The 19,958-nt window shown below is 36.5% G+C and overlaps 2 protein-coding genes across 4 annotated transcripts; both read left to right on the forward strand.

Annotated features, from left to right (window-relative positions):
- LOC18784809 (jasmonic acid-amido synthetase JAR1) lies at positions 1,453-6,640 on the forward strand. Of its 3 annotated transcripts, none has more exons than XM_007220569.2 (5): positions 1,453-2,042; positions 3,365-3,672; positions 3,762-3,863; positions 3,954-4,753; positions 5,996-6,640. In XM_007220569.2, the coding sequence occupies exons 2-5, from the start codon at positions 3,380-3,382 to the stop codon at positions 6,538-6,540; spliced, it is 1,740 nt and encodes a 579-aa protein (XP_007220631.1). In that variant the 5' UTR covers positions 1,453-2,042; positions 3,365-3,379; the 3' UTR covers positions 6,541-6,640. The 3 variants fall into 3 exon arrangements, with proteins under 3 accessions (XP_007220631.1, XP_020412540.1, XP_020412539.1); XM_020556951.1 differs by having other exon boundaries at positions 1,736-2,042; positions 3,369-3,672; XM_020556950.1 differs by lacking the exon at positions 1,453-2,042 and adding an exon at positions 2,710-3,106 and having other exon boundaries at positions 3,369-3,672.
- Positions 14,413-19,729, forward strand: LOC18787034 (protein ENHANCED DISEASE RESISTANCE 4). Its single transcript, XM_007220206.2, has 5 exons — positions 14,413-15,118; positions 15,736-18,070; positions 18,486-18,546; positions 18,640-18,863; positions 19,317-19,729. Exons 1-5 carry the CDS (start codon positions 15,004-15,006, stop codon positions 19,369-19,371), a joined length of 2,790 nt encoding a protein of 929 aa, XP_007220268.1. The 5' UTR covers positions 14,413-15,003; the 3' UTR covers positions 19,372-19,729.

Below are 19,958 nucleotides of genomic sequence, written 5' to 3' on the forward strand. Positions count from 1 at the left end.
TAGAACATATCTCCATAAATAAATAAAAATTAGAGTAGATATTTAATATCATGAAGTTAATTACAAATTTACAAACCGACGTTCTAGCCCAAGGAAAGAGTTTGTTGTCTGCTTCTATAATGAGTCTCTCAGTGTTTTGCTCCAATTGGAAATTGAAAAAATAGTTTGTTGGATAGGAACAAATATAAAGAAAAATTCATAAATATACCTTTTCAAATTATCATGCTTCTCTCCTCTTGAGTCACCATCAATCTCAAAGACAACGATCAAAAAAGAAAAATTGTGAGCTTTTCGGTGATAGATCGATTTTTAGGGTTACAATATAAAAAAAGAGGGATGAAAGAAACTGGAAATAATGGATGGATTAAAGAGAGATTGGGAAAATATAGAATAATAAGGTGGTAGATTAAGAACTCAGTGGATTAAATATAGAGTATGTTCTTCCATGGAGAAACTAGGAGTAGGTGATGCGTGGAAAATGATGAAGCTTGTTGGGGTTTCTTATGGGAAGAGGAATTGTGTTTCCTCATTTAATTTTATCATGCGTTTTTTTATTTTTATTTATTTATAAAAGTTGGACGTTGGTATATAATATATAAAAATTTTGGATGGCCATGGCCCTTCACGCCCATCCCGAAGGCCAGCCATAGTAGTTGTTGTAGTAGTCCTCGCGGTTATTGTATTTGTATTACCCTTGTGGTGTAATTTATGAATAAAATCCCTTATTGTTTGATTTTTTATATTTAAAAAAGACGTATTCAATATGAATCCTTAGATAAATGTTTAAACAAAATAAAATAGAAAAAAAAAACCAATATACTTGTATAAGTTGTTTCACTAAAATGTTAACAATATTAAGAGTAAATATGTAAAAAGAAAACAAAAAATAATTATTGCTTTGGCAAGATTAATGAACGTTTTGGATTTAAAAAAAAAAACAAACATATCAATGAATGCTAATATTACCAACTAGTCTATATATTTGTGATGATGGTGGTGATGACATTGGGGTGTTAGTGGTCATTGCGACCAATGTAAGGGATTGTGTAGTGTTTTCTTATTTTGATCTATTGTGACAACGTATTAGCTCAGTCTTATTAACTTCAGAATGATGACATAATGCCTTAGTTATGGGCTAAAGTTGATTTAAATATTCTTAAAAATTTTAGGAATCCAAAGAAAAATAAACAAAAGTTTTCAAAAACTAGCAAAGTATTAAAAGGCCCGTTTGGGTTGCTAAACGATCTCGAACGTCAAAAAAGTCCATACATCATGACAAATGAGTTTTACTTATTGCACCGTTCCCTTCAAAACGGCGAGTCATAAGCCTAAATTGGAGCTCAGGCCCACACTTGTAACTTGTTGGTTTTGCCTTTTCACGCACGATGCTCCAACTCCTCTTCTATCACTTCAACTATCTGTTCAACATCATATTTGAATCTCTCTTTTATTTACCAAAAAGAAAATAAAAGAACGGTGATATATTAAAACAGGTTACCACATTCAGTGCAATTTGAGCTCAATATTGTGATTCTTTTAGTATTTTCCATCCTTTTTAGAAGGTCTTAAAAACCATCTTCAGGATAATTAACTAAAATCATTAATGATGTGAAATTAAAAAAAAAAAGAAAAAAAAAAAGGAAATTACACATCCCAAAGCACACGCAAACCGTCATCCAAAAAAGAAAAAGAAAAAGCCAACTGGGTAATATTGCCTATATAAATATTCCACCTCCACAAAGAATCTTCACTCACTCCCAGTCTGAATTACCCAAGCCAAGCTCGACACTTCGGCCTTTGGTCTCAACCCCCAAAGCCACATTTCTTACTTTATCTCTCTAGAAAGTATCTTCTGTTTGCTTCCGCAGCAGAAAATTGCATCAAATTCGGTGACTTTGTAACCTTTTCTTCTTCCACAGTGCTTTGGTTCCTGTGCCTGCCATCATCCTCTATCAGTTGGCTTCTAAATCCTGGATTCTTCTGTCAACGTCAAAAACAGAGCACTCTGTTTTCCTCTGTCTCTCTCAGAATTCGATTTACAGGTATTGTTCTTCCTGGCTGTTCACTGTTAGTCTAGGAATTCAGGTGGGTTTTGAGGTTTTGACATAACAAACGAGCTCAAGTCTCTTTCTTTTGTTTTCTCTTTGGGTTTTCCAGCGAGCCAAGCAGAGTAGACTTTTGGGCAATTGAGTTTACTGTTACAAGCTGTACAAGTCTGATTTTGTCTCTCACTCTCTCTGGTTGTTGATTTTCCATTTCTTTTTCTTTGAATTTGAAAAGTCGTTTCTTTTTCCAGAAAAGGTTTTTCTGTTTTCTATTTTGAAATTCTCTGTTTTTTTTATTTTCCCCTTGTGGACAAGGCCAACTTTTGAAGCTCGTTTTCCACATGGTTTCGATTTTAGTATGTTACTGCTTTTGTTAATGATCAATTTTACTCATTTGGATTTCGAATTCCTATTGAGTACAAGCTATAGTTGGGTATTTGAAGCACTAATTGGATGAATTTCAACCCCTTGGAGCTTTAAATTTGCTTAATTTCTTTCTTTATCTTATTGAATTTTCGATCTTTTAAGCCTTTTGTCTTAGAATTAGATAAGTTTCTTGGAAAGGTGTTCAGAGTTGACTGCGTTGACTGCACTCAGTTAAAGACGAAAGCTTAGAAGCTTCGCGTTCTGGTTCTCAAGTTGGAGTACTCTTCTGATAAGAGATTATTAGTCATCCTTTTTGCTCAACCGTGTGTTCAACTTCAACCTGCTTTTGGAGATTTGACTTTTCCTTCTATTGCATCGATTAGCTAGTTTTGTTTTTATTTATGAGAAGATTAGCTATTTTCTTTCATTTTTCATCAATCAAGTCTTTTTTCCTGTTTTATCTTTAAAAAGAATTGCAACCTTTTTTCTGGAATGCTCGTTGAAGTCTGTTTGGTTGCTCAGAAAGCTGAGGAAAAGAAAGGAGCTCTGAGTTTTCAGAAACTTTACTTTCACCGACTTTTTAAATAAAATTATCATGTATCCAACTGCCCCTCTGCCTGCTGGTTGTGATGAGCTCTAATCTGCAACCGGTTGGAGGTGCTCTTAGTTGCTTGAAAGTAACAGTTTGTTACAAGGTGCCTGAGCATCTGAATGATTTTTTATTTTGAATGGCTCATAGCTTTTTGTCGCTTTCTTCCACCCTGCCAGCGTTTTTGCCCTTTTTCTATTTTTGCTGAGTGAGAATGGGGTGTATTAGAATCTCAAGTGAATTGATTGTTTCAATTAAATGATCATAGTTTCATTTGTTAGTCCTATAAAGGTTCAATATAAAACTACTTGTATTTTTTAATCCTTAGAGTTGTATTTGGTGCTGATTTTTGTTTCTGGTAAAGTCAGAATTTGTGAGGATGTTGGAGAAGATGGAAGAGTTCAACATGGAGAAAGTCATAGAGGACTTTGAGGCAATGACAAAGGATGCCGAGAGGGTTCAGAGACAGACCCTTAAGAAGATCTTGGAAGAAAATGCATCAGCGGAGTACTTGCAGAATCTAGGACTAGATGGAAGAACTGACCCAGAGAGTTTCAAGGCTATTGTTCCCCTTGTTACTCACAAGGATTTGGACCCTTATATTCAGAGAATTGCAGATGGTGATTCCTCTCCCATTCTCACTGGGAAGCCAATCACAACCATCTCATTAAGGTACTTATGAAATCTTCTATTTTACTACTTCATCACTTAGAATTTCTGTTGGAGAAGTTTTGTTTTCTCATATGTTGCACGATATGCAGTTCTGGTACTTCTCAGGGAAGGCCAAAGTTCGTACCTTTCACTGATGAGCTGATGGAAACTACCATGCAGATATTTCAAACGTCTTTTGCCTTTAGAAACAGGTACTGATGCATTTGAGTTTAGCACTCACCTATCTTTCAATTTTCCTCCTTTACTTTTTCTGATGATCTAAAATGAGGCCTATTGTTCAGGGAGTTTCCTATTGTGAATGGAAAGGCCTTGCAGTTCATCTATTCCAGCAAGCAGTTCAAAACAAAAGGTGGTTTGGCAGCTGGAACTGCCACCACCAATGTGTATAGTCGTTCACAGTTCAAGAACACGATGAAAGCAATGCAGTCCCAATGCTGCAGCCCTGATGAAGTAATATTTGGTCCTGATTTCCACCAGTCCTTATATTGCCATCTCTTGTGTGGGCTAATATTCAGGGATGAGGTTCAGTCGATATCTTCAGCATTTGCTCATAGCATAGTCCTTGCATTCAGAACCTTTGAATTACTGTGGGAAGAACTCTGTGCTAACATTCGAGACGGGGTCCTCAGCAGCCAAATCACAGCCCCGTCAATCCGAGCAGCTTTGTCAAAATTGCTCAAGCCAGACCCTGAATTGGCTGAACTCATTTATGAAAAATGTTCAGGATTGAGTAACTGGTATGGATTGATACCAGCACTTTTTCCAAATGTCAAGTACATTTATGGTATTATGACAGGGTCAATGGAGCCTTATCAGAAGAAGTTGAGGCACTATGCTGCGGGCTTGCCTTTGTTGAGTGCTGATTATGGAGCTTCTGAAGGGTGGATTGGAGCAAATATCAACCCAAAAGTACCCACTGAGTTCACCTCTTATGCTGTGCTCCCTAATGTTGGATATTTTGAATTCATCCCTCTGAGGAACAACATTGGTGACCAGGAGCTCTGTGTGGAGCCCAAGCCAGTAGGTCTGACTGAAGTCAAGGTTGGTGAAGAGTATGAGGTTGTTATCACTAATGTTGCAGGTAATTCCTCTATTTATTTATTTATACAAGCGATAATCTGCTTTAATCTAATCTAAACTACGGGGAGGGGGATTCCAACTCGGGTGCAGAGTGAGGAGCACATCCGCTCTAGCCAACTTGGCCAAGCCCATGTCTGCTCTTCTATTTAAATTATAATTAGCAATAAGGTTTGCTTCCTATGAGTCTACAATATGCAGAGTGATTTCAAATTCAATATGCTTACTATGCCAAGCCTTGTTTTCTCAAGAACTGTGCTTCTGAAAATCTATTATTAATCCATGAATTTATCCTTTAAAGTATATCAAACTTGCCTTTTTCTTGCCAGTCCCATTAAATGGGCATCTAGAAACCCAGATTTGGCCTTAAATGCTGACCATGTGACCCTAGAGCCAGAGGGCAACTGCTTCTATCCTTGTGCCATATCCCTCCTCTCCATGCTGTACATTGTTCTTTACAATTATTATTTTGTTTCTCTGTATTGTCTCTAATGAGATTCTGAAGTCTCACTAGTTGACGTGACTAAGCCAGCTGGCTTAGACAAATGCATCCATTATTGTTTTGATTCAATCACAGAATAATCTTTAAACACAGTGAAAAAGCATTATACAATCCTCTAGCATATGATCTTTCTATAGTTGTAGTTGGCATATTTGATGTCCCCCATAATGTATCAACATCAGAAATGCTTGATTTGAATACTGCGTTGTTAATCTCATTGGTCTGAACGTCAAGGTCTTATGCCAAGTCTGTGGGGCTTGCTCTATGCAGATACGGACACAATCTTCTGAGAGGAAACAGATTTTTTTCTTGTTCAGCATGCGTGGCACTTTATATAATTAATCATATATCCTTGTATTCTCTGTGAACTTGCAAGTATTTTATAGTATCCGTGTTTTTGTTCTCAAAGTTATCCAACTCTCATTTGATCTGGGTAGGCCTGTTCAAGTTTTCCATTACTATCTTTATAGTATATGATGCATGAATAATGCAGCAGCAGAAATATGTTTGGTCAGTTAGTCAAATTAATAGTAATCTAAAGTTAAAAGTACATCTTAATCAGATTAACATGATTTAAATATGCTTAAAAAGAGGTAGATTTTGTATTTTAGTTCTTGGCTATGGAATCTCGAATCCACAAGTCGTCATACAAGTCTTGCTCTTTTATATGAAATATGAGCTGCCATCTCATGTGCAAATTTATCCATACTTGTGCTTTAAAATCTTATCAAATTCAATGTGCAGGTCTCTACCGTTATAGGCTAGGAGATGTAGTGAAAGTTGTGGGCTTCCATAACTCAACCCCGGAGATTAAATTCATGTGCCGGAGCAATCTTCTCCTTAGCATCAACATTGACAAGAACACTGAGAATGATCTGCAGCTAGCTGTTGAAGAAGCTGCCAAGCTGTTAGCTGCAGAAAAATTGGAAGTTGTTGACTTCTCAAGCCATGCAGACTTGTCCACAGATCCTGGTCACTATGTCATCTTCTGGGAATTGAATGGTGAACCAAGCCAAGAGGTTCTTAGTGAATGCTGCAACTGTTTGGATAAATCTTTTGTTGATGCAGGGTACCTTAGCTCGCGCAAGGTCAATACCATAGGTCCGCTCGAGCTTCGAATTCTTCGGAAGGGAACCTTCCAGAAGATTCTAAACCATTACCTAGCACAGGGAGCTGCTGTTAGTCAGTTCAAAGCCCCAAGATGTGTAGGACCTCACAACAACACGGTTTTGCAAATCCTTTGTGGCAATGTGGTTAGGAGTTTCTTTAGTACCGCCTATAATAATTAAGTGTATACACACTGTTCAAATTGAGTGTTGATATATGAACACATTCTGTTTTAGCTTTGTCAAGGCAATATTTTGTTTCTCTCACCTTTCAAAGTTAAAATATTGCACGCCTTAGCTCAAATGGTGCGGGAAGATGGTAGATCAAATGTTCGAATGTCTTGAAAACAAAAGCATCTCTCATGAAATCAGTTTAGGACTTACATATATGTTCAAGTCTCTAATACTTTGTGACAGTTTGGTAACGTTGGCAGAGAACATAGATCGAACTCTTAACTTATCCTAATTCATTTCATAAGCGAAAATTTTTTATTGATATTAAATCCGAATAATTTCCCCACTTTTCATCTATTCATGTGCAATAAATGTAGCGTCGATGTTGAAGAAAAACAACTTTACAGGTCAAAGTATAACTTTCATGGAAGGTGTTGACAATGGAAACCCCCATTCACGTGTAATGTCGTGGTATTAGGTATCTTTTGGCATTAACACACAGACTTGAGCCAAGCGCCATCTCCATTCTTTTGTTTATTTGATACGGTGAAGCAGGGCCACATGAGTCTCTTCTACCACAAACAAAATTTAAACCTAATTTAAGTAGGTGTCTGACAATGCATTCCTTGATAAAATAATAGCATTCTTACTTGTCTAATTTGACATACATAAACAAATACTAGGTGGAGATTGTTTTTTCTTTCATGAAAAGGCCCAAAACAATCTAATATTAGATTGCTACTACTTTACCTTTACAAGTTAACATAGATTTTGCCCTATAGAAAATATTTTTAATGGAGTAAATATGTCACCTAAAAACGACTTCTGGTTTGTTATTAGATTGCTACTTGAGCTTTACAAGTTAACATATCTTTTTCCCTATAGAAAGTATTTTTAATGGAGTACATATGTCACCTAAAAACGACTTCTGTTGTGGTATTCTTATTTTCACACTAATTAATCAAACTCCACCACGACCAAATGGATTTATGAAACATTTCTTACAACAATAATTGTGGTCAACATCGAATAAAATTTCAATTATTAGCTCTATTAATTTTCAATTGATCTCGTTGGCGTTTAGAATTAGTGAGAGTGGGTTGAAAAATGGATTAGAATTAGGTTTGATCGAGGATTCAATTCTATTTTACAGTAACAAAAAAATACCGTTAAAAAACAAAACTTCTTCAATCAAATTAGGTTGTAAGTTAAGGGATTTGTAGCTCAAGTGGTTAAGAGTATCTGCAATGGTTGCTCAACAGTTCATTTCAGTTCAGTTCAATATTTCAATTTATTAAACTTTTTTTTGCAGCTATTGAATTGAACTGCAGTTTCAATTGCAGTAGTGCAGTTCAATAGCTTACAAATAAAAACTATCTTTTTAAATATCTTTTTAAATTATTGAATAAAATAGAATGGATAAAGTTAATTACAATAAGAATTATATAATTAAAATAGTTTTGAAGAGATCTTTAAAAAGAGACCAATTTTTTTATATATACTAGCCTCTCTGCACGCGCTTCTGCGCCTGCGAAAGGCTTTTTTTAAAAAAATTTAAATTTATTTTAGAATTTAAAAAGATAATGGATAGTTGTGTTCCATAAAAATAGGATCCATTATCTGAATTTTCTTTTAATTTTAATTTTTTWAATATGAAAAATTGTGAATTTACCATATTATCCTCATTTAATTAATAATTTTAATTCTTAATATTTGCATTAACCAAGAGCATTTTTTGGTATTTTGAATGTTTCACCATTCTCTGCCTTTTGCTTTATATATATAAATACAGTCCCGATCTCTTGGACCACAGGAGTCCAAGAGATTTGTAGTCACCCACCGTTGGATGTAAATTCAATGGTTCAAAAAAGTTTTTCATTGGTTGGTGACAATATTATATGAACACTTTTTTTTTATGAAGAATTGGAAGTTGAGATTAAATGAGAACACATCAGAGCACCTCTTTTTCATGTTATTGCATAACAAATTTGAATATGAATAAGCAAAATTTAAAAGTAAAAAGTAATGTTGTCCATGTGTCAATAAAAGAGAGGTTATATAGTTATTATGGTGGGTCAGCTTATTAAAATGAATTTCATTTCATAGTTCATTTTATTGATCTTTAAAATGAATTATTGATTACTGAAATGAACTATTAATCTCTTAAATGAACTAAACTTTACAACTGTAAGTCAAAAGTTCAATTTATTGAAATAAAATTGAAATGACTATCACCATTACAGATGCTCTTAAGAGAATTTACCCTTGCACTTGAAGATTCGATTCCTCATTTTTTAATATCGCTTATATTAAAAAATATATATAAGAAATTGTAAGTTTATTATTTAAAAAACAATCAAGTTTACGCATTTTCCACAAACATATAACCGAGGCAAACTAAAGAAAAAAAAAATACAAAATATTAGAAACAAGCATTGCGTTGTTGTATAGGTTACACATGATAAAAGATTGTCACATATTAGTCCAGCTAGCCCAAATAAGAAGAAGATTGTACGTTTATTATTCTTTTATTTCGGTCTTCTTGTTAGGCACTGTTAATTAAAGCATACTTCCTCGTCTTTAACGGGATATAAATTTGAACTTAAAACGTCTTTTAATATTTTGAAGCGAAATATCGCAAAATTAAGAGTTAGTTGATCTTCTATTGCATACCTTAGACTGCAAATCGTGCTTTAGCAGTACATGATTTAATGCATAGCTAATTAAGAACAAAAATTCAATGGTCCTTCCTTGGATTATATACAGAAGCTCCTCTATCAATTCATTGAATTTTTTTTTACAAGCCAGATAATATGGATTTTGTACCTCTTTGATGAAAGTTAATATGGATTTTGTTGCCTTCTGTGGTAGATAGCACCACATTTGATACCCTGTTAATTTCTTTCTTTTTCAGTAGTGTGTTCAAAACCATACAAACTTCTAAATGTAGATTGGTGAAGAGCACCTGTGATTAAAAGTTGGAGCACCACATCCACATGCATGATTTGCCTTGCTTATTGTCTTATCCCAATATGAATAATGAGCAGGATCTGTCATGCTTCTGGTAAAAGACAATGTTATCCTCATCAAATTTGCACATGATATTGATGAACAAGAAGGAAAAAAATCTCCCTATAAAGGGCACTACAGTCATTCCAAAGGTAGTCAATCAGGGGTGCATCCACCAAAACATGGTGTGCCCATTATAAAATATATACAAGAGAATCTGTATGTAATTGGGACACACAGAATATTGCATGCTTGTCACTTGTCAGCCTAACTCTCATTTACTTTTAATCAGTCTATTAAAACAGTCTTGGTGCCAAGAAGAATTTCAGACCAAAAAATATGCAAGAAACATTGAAACGCAGAGAAGAAGATCATCAGAAAGAAGAGGCAGAATTGGGCGTATGGGATTGTGGCAGCCCCTTATATGACTCCTATGAATTGGTCACAGTCAGTCACCTGATCGAACGGCATCTAATGGCATTGCCATCTCTAGGAAGATCAAGGCGGTTCATCACCAATCTCTCTCATCTTCCATCATCAGAGATGGCCTCCTTGAGTGCCACTACCATATCATCAAGGGAGGGCAAAGGGTCATCTTCTTCTTCCATGGTGGGTGGCTTGAGTGAATTTATGGGGATTAGGGAGATTTGGAAGAGGAGGGTTGTGTTTGGAGGAAGAAAAGACAAGGCCAAGAAAATGAAAACAGGGTTGTCTGGCTTTTGCAATTTGATTGATCTATGGAGGCAAAAGGATCACAGGTGAAGTTCCAGTGTTTGAAAAGCACAAGTTTATATATACATACGTATATATATTTTATTTTCCTCATTCTTGCTTTCTTCATTTGCATCGATGAATGAAGATACCAAAACAAAAACAAAATGTATATTTCTGGTTTATTTTGCTTCTTTTGTGATTCAATTTGATCTTATTTCTAAATCATAAATCTGTTCGTGAGCTCTATATGAATAAAGTAAGGCAATCTGTCCATTCTTTTTTATTTGTCCGCGCATTACGTCAAACTCTAATAATAACTAGGCAGGGCATAAGTCCTATACTTGCGATATGTCACCTATATTGCAGAAAATAGGATGAAATTTTAGTTGCATGAAGTATGATGGAATTGAAGTGGCGTGAAATATGATGGAATTGAAATCTTGGGTTCAATTGGCGATTGGGATGTAAATGCATTGTCTGCAACATAAAAAAAGAATAAACTTGTTACAAAGAAGAAGAGAAAGCGAAAACTCAGGAAAAGAAAATTATTTTTTTTGCCCCTCAAGCCCTTCAGGGCCTCATCTTGGGGAAGGTGGTCTGCCCCTCCTCCCCGCCCTCTTCCTTCCTCTATGTTTCTGCCTCCTCGATTTTGGTTTTGCCCCTCTCTGGTGTTTTGTTGCATTCTTTATCATCGTGGTCTATTTGTCTCTAAGGCCATTTGGCCTTATTTATCATTGGCCCAAGAAAATGAAAATAAAAGTGAAAATGGAATGGGCTTTGAATTAAGTCCATCTGTGTGAGATTTATGATTTAATATGCAAGAATTTTATAGTGAGAGCTTTATATATTACCCTTAAATGAGGCTTTATTTCTTAACCGTTGAATCAAATTGGTTAGCTTGATTCAATAATTAAGAAATAAAACATCACCTAATGGTCATATATAAAGCCCTAATTATAAAATGACTCTGCTACTTGCTAGACAGCTTGTGTGAGGCACTACATTTGTTCTAGGCGGGCCGAAACACAGCCAAAACTTTTCTCTAAGTTTTCTTGGCCTTGTCGAAGCTCCAAATCTAGGAACAACAATGATAATATGAATTTTATATACTGCTTTCAAGGAAGAAGTATGAATTTGATTGTTTATTTTATTTTCCTTGGTATACTTTTATTTTATTTCATTGATGTTTTATGTTTGGAGGCCGATGAGATGCCCCCCAAAAAAAAAAAAAAAAAAAAAAAAATTCTAGATATGCATGACTCCCATTACAAAACATTAAAATAATAAGATTAACCATGGTTAATTTTTTATTTTTTATTTATAAAAAAACATGTTGCATAATCAAAAGGGGAAGGAGAAAAGAAAGTGAGGAAACTCAGACTCTTGAATCATGCGTGCACATAAATTGAGTGAATTTATTTATCATTTTCCTCCTGTGAATGTCAGTATGATTATCGACATGAAAATTATCCTTTTCAGTAACAAATTAGTGTATAGTTTTACAATTGGGAAAAGTATTTTTCTTGACATGTCAAGAGAAAACTATAAGAATTTGACCAAGTTCCAACAGAGAAAGTCCACATATGGGTTTAATTTGATTATTTTAAACATGCAAATCATTTGAGATATTAGAGAAAACTAAATTGAAAACCAAGCTATGGAACCAAGCTATGGTTTTGGAAAAGTTAATGTCATTTTGAATAAGACTAGCACTTGGAATTTTGGATATAAGACTAAAAAGATAAATTGGAGGAGATGATACAGCCTAGGGATTCTATCTGCCCAAACTCTTCTATATACCCAAACTCCTCCTCCTCAACTTGGGTGACTCAAAGTAAGCAAATCATATAGCCCGCCCAAAGTTCACCTATTGGACTATATGGATTTGTGTTTCAGTCTCCCATGGATATGGGTTATGTGTAATTGTTATCTTGGTTCAAAAAAGAAAAGAACATTTCATATGCTTGAGAGTTCTGTTGACTGCTCTACATTTTAAAGATTACACAACTTGCTGATTGAGGACCGTTGAACGTCTACAGTGATGTTGGATTCCCCCTCCCCTTATAGCACTCAGAATCGAACCCTAGTAGGATTTCTTTCCTCCAATGTAACAATATTAAAAAAAGAACACGAGAAAATATTGACTTTCGTAGAAAAGTCGTATCCTAGAATCTTGCTGCTTTATTTATACATAATGCAAATTATAATACAATTTTGGTTTTACTCCAACTCAAGTTGTTCCATTCTTTGCCTTCTTACCAAGTAAGCAACTGGACCAGATAACATCCTCTCTTTTTTAATTTTAAAAAAAAAACCAATTTGAAATAAACAATATATTTGAGAGGTGATTGGAAATTATTAGTGTTGAATGCTTTAAACTTTGTTTGCTTATAAGTAGAGAGTAGTTGTTATGCATTCAAATGCAATCAATATGGTTTGTTTTGTATCAGCAAGCAAAAAGGAGTACCAAATCAAGAAGGGGCTTTTTCCTCTAAAGCTTTTCGCTTATGTCTGAAGCATGTTTAGCCAATGAGTGTGCCATAACATTTGCCTCTCTCTTGGGTCTAGTGGCAGACTTTCAGAGCCAGCAAATTTCTTAGCAATGACTTCACATTTTCATAGCAATTGTCACTAATGAAAGGCAAACCTCCAAAGCCAGTTGTAAATCAACAATTGTGGCCAACAGTTCAACCACCTCAGCTTCCATTCAAAATTAATGATCTTGTTTATTTCTGGTACCAACACCAACCCTGTTTTTGCTTCTCCTGCTGGACACTAGGCAGTGCACCATCAATATTTACTCTCATGAGTAAATGTTGGTTCCTTCATGTCTTTACCATGCGCAATCATGGATACAATTTTATTGCCAATTTGTCACTTTCTTACATAAAATCAACTACCCATCATCCCATATAATGTTTCTGCATGCATATGTGCATTTTCAAAGGGTAGAGATAATACCACTCCAATTTTAGTTTCATCCACTTCAAACCAAGTATTTTTATAGTTTTTTCTACTCATAAGTAGAAAGTGTAGGAAGAGTGTCAATATCGCCACTATTTTCAAACGACAAAGAAAATTTCCAATTCGGAATACACTGTAAAGAAAGATGTACTTTCTATATATAGTTTCATCCAACATCTTCAAATTTCCAATTCTGTAATGAGTCATACACTACAGAAAAATATGTAACTCCTATATATAGTTCCATCCAACGTCTCCAAATCAAATATAGAATCCCGAAGCTTGCAAAAGAGAGAGGTACAAAAGATGAAACTCCCAGTCCCAAAACCAATGTGTTACAATCTTATAACTAGATAGACCATCTCATAAATGGTCCAATATCCCATAGGCAACAACATGCTCTCTAATACATGTAACATGTCCAAGCAGCAACTTTATATATTGGGACCCCTAACTTTGGTTGTGCCATTAAAATTCCAGCTTGCAAACATGATTTTCAGTTGAGCCAAAAATCATTCAAATTCATTAAAACAAACAAGACCCAATCTTTTTTCTCTTCTTCATCGTCTTTTTTTTTTTCTGGTTTTTTTTTTGACTCATCTTTTCATCATCGTCTTCTCATCAAAATCTGCTTAAAAGTCAAAATCTGGCAGCGAAAGAGATGTGAATGCTAATAAGTAGCAGTTGATAGGACGACAATGCCACAATGGACAAATGGTTAGGGTTCGTAGGGCCCACTAATAGTCAGGTGTGGGGTTGATTTGGATTCGTATAGAGACTAGTCGTCAGACGTGTCATGAAAACGCACCTTCTTAGTTTTTTCTCTCTCTCTCTTTTTTCTTCTTTTCACCTTTCACATCGGCCAAAACAGTGCTTTTCTCTCTCCAGTCGCAACCAAGAAAAAGCCCTTATTAGAAAAAAGAAAAAAAAAACCAAAATTAAAGAAAAATCGAATAAAGCAAAAGCAAAAAATATAAAGAGAGGAAAAGTGGGTTTGCTACTGCCCATATCATTTTTGCTTCTTCCACTCCTTCGTAAGGGTAAAGTTAGGGTGCGGATAGTAAAAAGAGGAAAGCGTCAGTGTTAAACGACACCAGACAAACGGCGATTCCAATGAAAGTCACTCTCATTCTGCTTGTGCACAAGAAACGACACCGTCTCAAGACCAAACGTCGTCGTTTTGGGGCATGTTCCTTGGAAATATCAATTTGCTTTAACGTTGGAAAACGGTCCAAGACTCACACATTTGGTGTGTGTCTGATAATATAAATTTAGCAGGAAAAAAAACACACAAAAAAACACAAAGCAGAGCATAAATGCAGAGAGTTTCTCAGATACACAAAAACACATACATCTACTGGAAATAGAATTTCTCAAAGCACTTGTTTTTTTTCTTTTTTCCAGCTCATAGTTTTCCGATAAATTATTTGTCCCCACAAAAGCTCTCTTCTCTCTCACGTCTGCTTCTCTAGTTCCACATCATCATCATCAACGCCATCTGTTCTCTGTTTGGTTCCTCAGAAAACTGAAAAAGAAAACCCAAAAGAAAAAGAGACTTCCTGTCTTTCTTCCCCACTCACTCAGTTTCAGCTCCTTAAAACAGCAACCCAGCTCAGCTCATTCTAGCAACAACCCAAAGCTTTCTCCTTTCACCTCATTTTCTTTACCTCGTTTTCCTTTTAGTTTTTCCGCAGGCAAACTTTGACTGGAAACAGTTGTTAATTTGTCGCTTGTTTTTTGGTCGTTTTGTCTTTGGGGTTGTTTGGTGACTTGGGTTATGAGCAAATGGGGGACTCAGCTAAAGTGAGGTTGGTTCGGTGCCCAAAATGTGAGAATCTTCTCCCCGAGCTTGCTGATTACTCTGTTTATCAGTGTGGTGGTTGTGGTGCTGTTCTAGGAGGTATGCTTCTTCTTCTTCTTTCTTTGCCTTTTTGTTTTTAGTTTCATTCTTTGCTTCCTGTTTTGCACAATGTGAGGATTATTTGGTATGGTTGGTGATAAATTTGAGGAAAAAGAGAGAAACTTTACGTTTTGAATCATATGATTCATGTTGGCTGGAAACTCTTTACCTCCAAGTTTCTGATCAAAATGTCAATTTCTGTGATTTCTTGGTAACCAACGGCTACCTTACTGTTTGTTTCAAATCTTTACGGTTATAGTCGTGATTTTTGTTTTTGTTTTTGTAATTCTGTTTAAGTTTCTGCTTGATTCATGTATGAGAAACCTTAGAAAATTGAATGAAATCACGATTTCCAGCCTTGAAATTTTTGTGTGGTATAGTCCCAATGCAAAACCAAATTCCACACTAACACAAACACACAATCATTTGTATTTGAGAGGTTAAGTTTTTTAAACCTGGAAAACCAGATATCGAACTTAATAGTAGCATTACCATCAACACATTTCCTACTCAAGGATACTAATATGAACGTCATTACATAAAGCAAATTTCTTTTGTTTGAGTTTATTTTGTCTCTCTAAAATTGAGGATCAAATATTCACATCTCTCGTTTACAGCTAACAAGAAAAGGCAAGAGGGGGATACTTTGTCCATGAAGTCGGACGAAGAAAGGGTTGGAGGAGTTTCTGCTAAATCAGATGATTCAGATAATAAAGGAATAGTTGTTTTGACTGATGCCTCTGATACTGATGTTAAGTCAAGTGATGGCTCTTTGAGGTTTGATCTCGGGGATTTAGAGAAGGAAGATGTTAAAACTGCTGAAATCTGTACGAAGCAAGCCAAAGAGACGACTGATAACGGAGCTGTCGAGGATGGCGTAGGTATGAGCGTGGAAAGAGATGAATTGAGCAATGCATTGGGAAGAGAGCATGGAGATTTGAATGTGGAATTGAGTTCCATGAGTGAAAGCCGAAGATCAGGATGGATGGCAGATTGGCAAACTTGGGAGAATGGTGAAAGGGAGCGGTATCGAAGACATCCAAGAATTGATGTTGAAGGTATGAGGTCTTCAACTTCAAATTATCCAGATGAGGGTCCATCAAATTATCATTTGGGTTCTTCTCATAGGGGTGGGGAACCATTGAGGAATACTAATGACCCAAATGGGGCAAACAGAGTTCTGTACCTCGAACAAGACCGAGCTGAGCTTCTAAAGAAGCTGGATGAGCTAAGGGATCAACTTAGCCGGTCTTGTAATTTGGTTGATAAACCGAAAGAGAAAGCTCCCCATGAAGGGGGGATGGTTCCTCCAGATCCTTATGGTAGTTCTGACGCTTCATACCCAGGAGCTTCTTCAGGGGCAAATAGGGCTTCAATGCAGTACTTTGGACCTAGTAAACATGTCACAGGACACTCTCATTTCAATCATTTTCCTGAGCCATATCCCTACACCAATGGGCGTGAAATGCCTATGCCTAGCTTTTCTCCTTCCATGCATAATTCAAACCATTTTCCTGGGTATGGGGATCCTTTTGGATCCCAAATGCTCAGTGGACCTCCTCATCCCTTTCCCAGGCAATACCAGCAACCATCTCATCCATACTTTTCTGGACAGTATGCTGAAAACAGTCCTGATCCTTATGAGCTTTACCCACATAGTGCAACATTTCACCATCCTACTTGCCCTTGTTTCTATTGCTATGACAAACACAGAAGAGCTTCAGTGCCAGTTCCATCCACTGCTTTTCACAATAAAAGATTCCCTGATTTCCCTAACAATCCCATGTTGGCCCAGCCTGAAAATCCTGGGATGATTGGTCCATATGATCACAACAAACCTAGGACTGCAATTCCTCCACCCTTTCACGTGTCACAAGCCCATACAAGACGCCCAAGTGACCAACCCCATACAAGATGGCCAAATGACCTTAACTCCCACATGGACAGTTTTGCTCATTCCCGTCCAGAGAGGGTGGTGCTAGCCAGTGGTGGCCGCCGATGTCTTCCATTTTCTGGTGGTGCTCCATTTGTAACATGCAATAATTGCTTTGAACTTCTGCAGCTGCCCAAGAGAGTACTTATTGGGGAAAAGAATCAACAGAAAATGCGATGCGGGGCTTGTTCAACAGTAATCGATTTTTCTGTTTCCAATAAGAAACTTGTCCTTTCCCATCACGCAGAAGCACAGCAAAATCCATCAGAGGTTAATATTAGCTCGAATGAGGTGGTCAAAGATAGTACTTCACATTCCCATGGTCGTGTCACCCGGGTCTATGCTCATTTCTCTTCTGATGATTATGATAATTCTGGTTATGATTTTCATTCAATAGATAGAGAACCTGTTTTACCGTCCACAGCCCCAAGTTCAACAACAGGCAAGCCTCATGAGATGCAAAGCTTTCATTCTTCATCTCCAAGTACCTCTGAGGATGACTGCAATCCGGAAGCTCCAATTGCTCCAAAAGAATTCACAAATTCTATTCAGCAGCCAACCAAAGCCACTTTTTCTCCTCCACCTCCTGGTTCACCTCTACAGGAGCATTTTGAATTCTCATCTAACAGTCACGTGATAAACCGACTTGGGAAGGGAAACCGAAGTAGTCGCTCAGATCAAGAGAAGGTAAAACCAAATAAGGTTAACTCGCGACAAAATTCGTTGAAAGAGACATCACTAGCAACTGAGATGGAGGTATCATTTAATGAGTACTCTAACACTGGGGTTTCCCAAGATTCTTGGGACGCAAACAAAGAAGAAGATCAGCCAAGAACCAACAAAGGGAGTGAATCATTTATTACCAACTTTATTAAGAAAAGCTTTAGGGATTTTTCCAAATCAAATCAAACAAATGAGCATGGGAGAAGCAATGTTTCAGTTAATGGGCAATTAATAGCGGATCGTGTGCTTAAGAAGGCTGAAAAGATGGCGGGAACAGTCCACCCTGGACAATATTGGTAAGTGTGCACTCACTAACACATAGTGCATTTCTTAGCATGTTTGCTTTCTGGAACTATGCTTTATAATCTTTTAAAACTCATAATGAGTGAAGACATGTGCTTTGTTGGAAGATAAAACATTTGTTGGCCTATATTCTAATAGCTTAAGCTTTTTGGAAAAGTGATAAACCAATACTTTCGACCAAAAAAAAGGGTGATAAACCAATACTACTAATCATGGTAGCAGCAGAATAGATCCCTGGTTAAAATCTCTGTAATGTATGTTGAATTCCATATGTTGGGCTCACTAGAGTTGGGAGAGCCCACATGTGAGGGCTAACAGTATACTTCAAGGATAGCTTACTGTTGCATCTGTAATCTCTCTCACCTCCTCCATTGTACTTATGTCTTTGCCTTCAATTTCTTAAAACAGGTATGATTTCCGAGCTGGATTCTGGGGTGTCATGGGTGGGCCTGGTCTTGGCATGATTCCTGTAAGAGAAATTTTTACACTATTATCAATGCATAAGCTATTAGTTATATTGGTTTTCTGCTTAATGTTGATGGAGAATTCTTTTCTTTTGCAGCCATTTATTGAAGAATTCAATTATCCCATGCCTCAGAACTGTGCTGGTGGAGATACTGGTATCTTTGTGAATGGAAGAGAGCTTCACCAAAAAGATTTAGATTTGCTGTCCAGTAGAGGACTTCCCACAACCAGAGATAGATCTTACATCATAGAGATCTCGGGGAGAGTCCTAGATGAGGACACCGGTGAAGAGCTTGATTGTCTTGGCAAGCTTGCCCCAACGTAAGCACTAATTCTTTGATGGCTGTCTCTTTTAGTTCGTTCTACTTGTCAATTATTCTAGATAGTAAAGTGTTGCTATTATCATGATGAGCAGATAGGCATATTTAAATCTTTATTTTGTCGTTTATCGTGGAAATGTTGGTTTCTGTTATGGTTGGAACTTAGAATGAAAGACATGTTGAATAATTTGGACATAGATAATCTAGGAAGATCCTTTAACAGAAAATGCTGTGAACATTTGTTCATATATTTTACTTCACCTCACATGCGGCATGTTTTAGCCACTTGGTTGTCAGCATCTTTTTACAATTTTACTGATGCTATTGTATGTTTTAGCAATCTTCTTGTTTCCTGTTTGGTTTGCCATGAATATTATTACTTGTCTAAAATCTAAACATCCCACCAGCGTCTTTGGGCATTTTCTAATGTTTCGTACTTTGACCCTTTGAACAGGGTTGAGAAGGTAAAAAGGGGATTTGGCATGAAGCTTCCAAGAGCTGCTGCATAATCAACTTGTATAAATCACTAGGTGCATCTGACATGTGGAGAACCTAAGTCTTCCATCCTGAATTTGGAAGTAAAATTATAAGGGGAAAAAAGGGGAAAGAAAACCGCTCCGAGAAAATTCTTTTAACTGTTCTGTACAACATTGCAGAACACTGAAAATGAATGATAAAACTGTTGGATGGTATGTAGGCTAGTTTTATCTGAAATCTAGTATAGCTGTTTCTGGTTTGATATTTTATTGTGTATGTGATCATGCAAGCTTCTTTGAGCTGACTTCAAATATTATGTATATGGTTTTTTGTTCTCTTGCTATTATGATTTTTGTTCCATTGGTGCTTAACCATTGAAAGAATGTGCAACAGACCTGAGCAGCTACTACTAGTCAATATTTCCCTCTTATGTGTGTGTGATAAACTACTACCTGTGAAGGGGCTGAGGCAATTTTGGGACCAAAAAAAACAAAGAACGGAGTTGTGAAATTCAGACCAAGCCAATGATTGGTTTGTCTGGTGCAAAAAATGCACAGAGATATTCAATTTGTATGGCGGCCTCAGGACACACTGGCAACCCCCACTTGCAGCCTTGCCC

Source organism: Prunus persica, chromosome G2 (assembly GCF_000346465.2).
Source record: "Prunus persica cultivar Lovell chromosome G2, Prunus_persica_NCBIv2, whole genome shotgun sequence".
In the NCBI taxonomy this organism is placed as follows: domain Eukaryota; kingdom Viridiplantae; phylum Streptophyta; class Magnoliopsida; order Rosales; family Rosaceae; genus Prunus; species Prunus persica.

What these genes read in the sequence shown, in the direction of transcription:
- LOC18784809 (XM_007220569.2), top strand. Translation starts at nt 3,380, where the DNA reads ATGTTGGAGAAGATGGAAGAGTTCAACATGGAGAAAGTCATAGAGGAC. An exon ending in ATCACAACCATCTCATTAAG is followed by an intron (nt 3,673 to 3,761) that starts GTACTTATGAAA and finishes CACGATATGCAG; the next exon opens with TTCTGGTACTTCTCAGGGAA. An exon ending in TCTTTTGCCTTTAGAAACAG is followed by an intron (nt 3,864 to 3,953) that starts GTACTGATGCAT and finishes CCTATTGTTCAG; the next exon opens with GGAGTTTCCTATTGTGAATG.
- LOC18787034 (XM_007220206.2), top strand. Translation starts at nt 15,004, where the DNA reads ATGGGGGACTCAGCTAAAGTGAGGTTGGTTCGGTGCCCAAAATGTGAG. An exon ending in TTGTGGTGCTGTTCTAGGAG is followed by an intron (nt 15,119 to 15,735) that starts GTATGCTTCTTC and finishes TCTCGTTTACAG; the next exon opens with CTAACAAGAAAAGGCAAGAG. An exon ending in CTTGGCAAGCTTGCCCCAAC is followed by an intron (nt 18,864 to 19,316) that starts GTAAGCACTAAT and finishes CCCTTTGAACAG; the next exon opens with GGTTGAGAAGGTAAAAAGGG.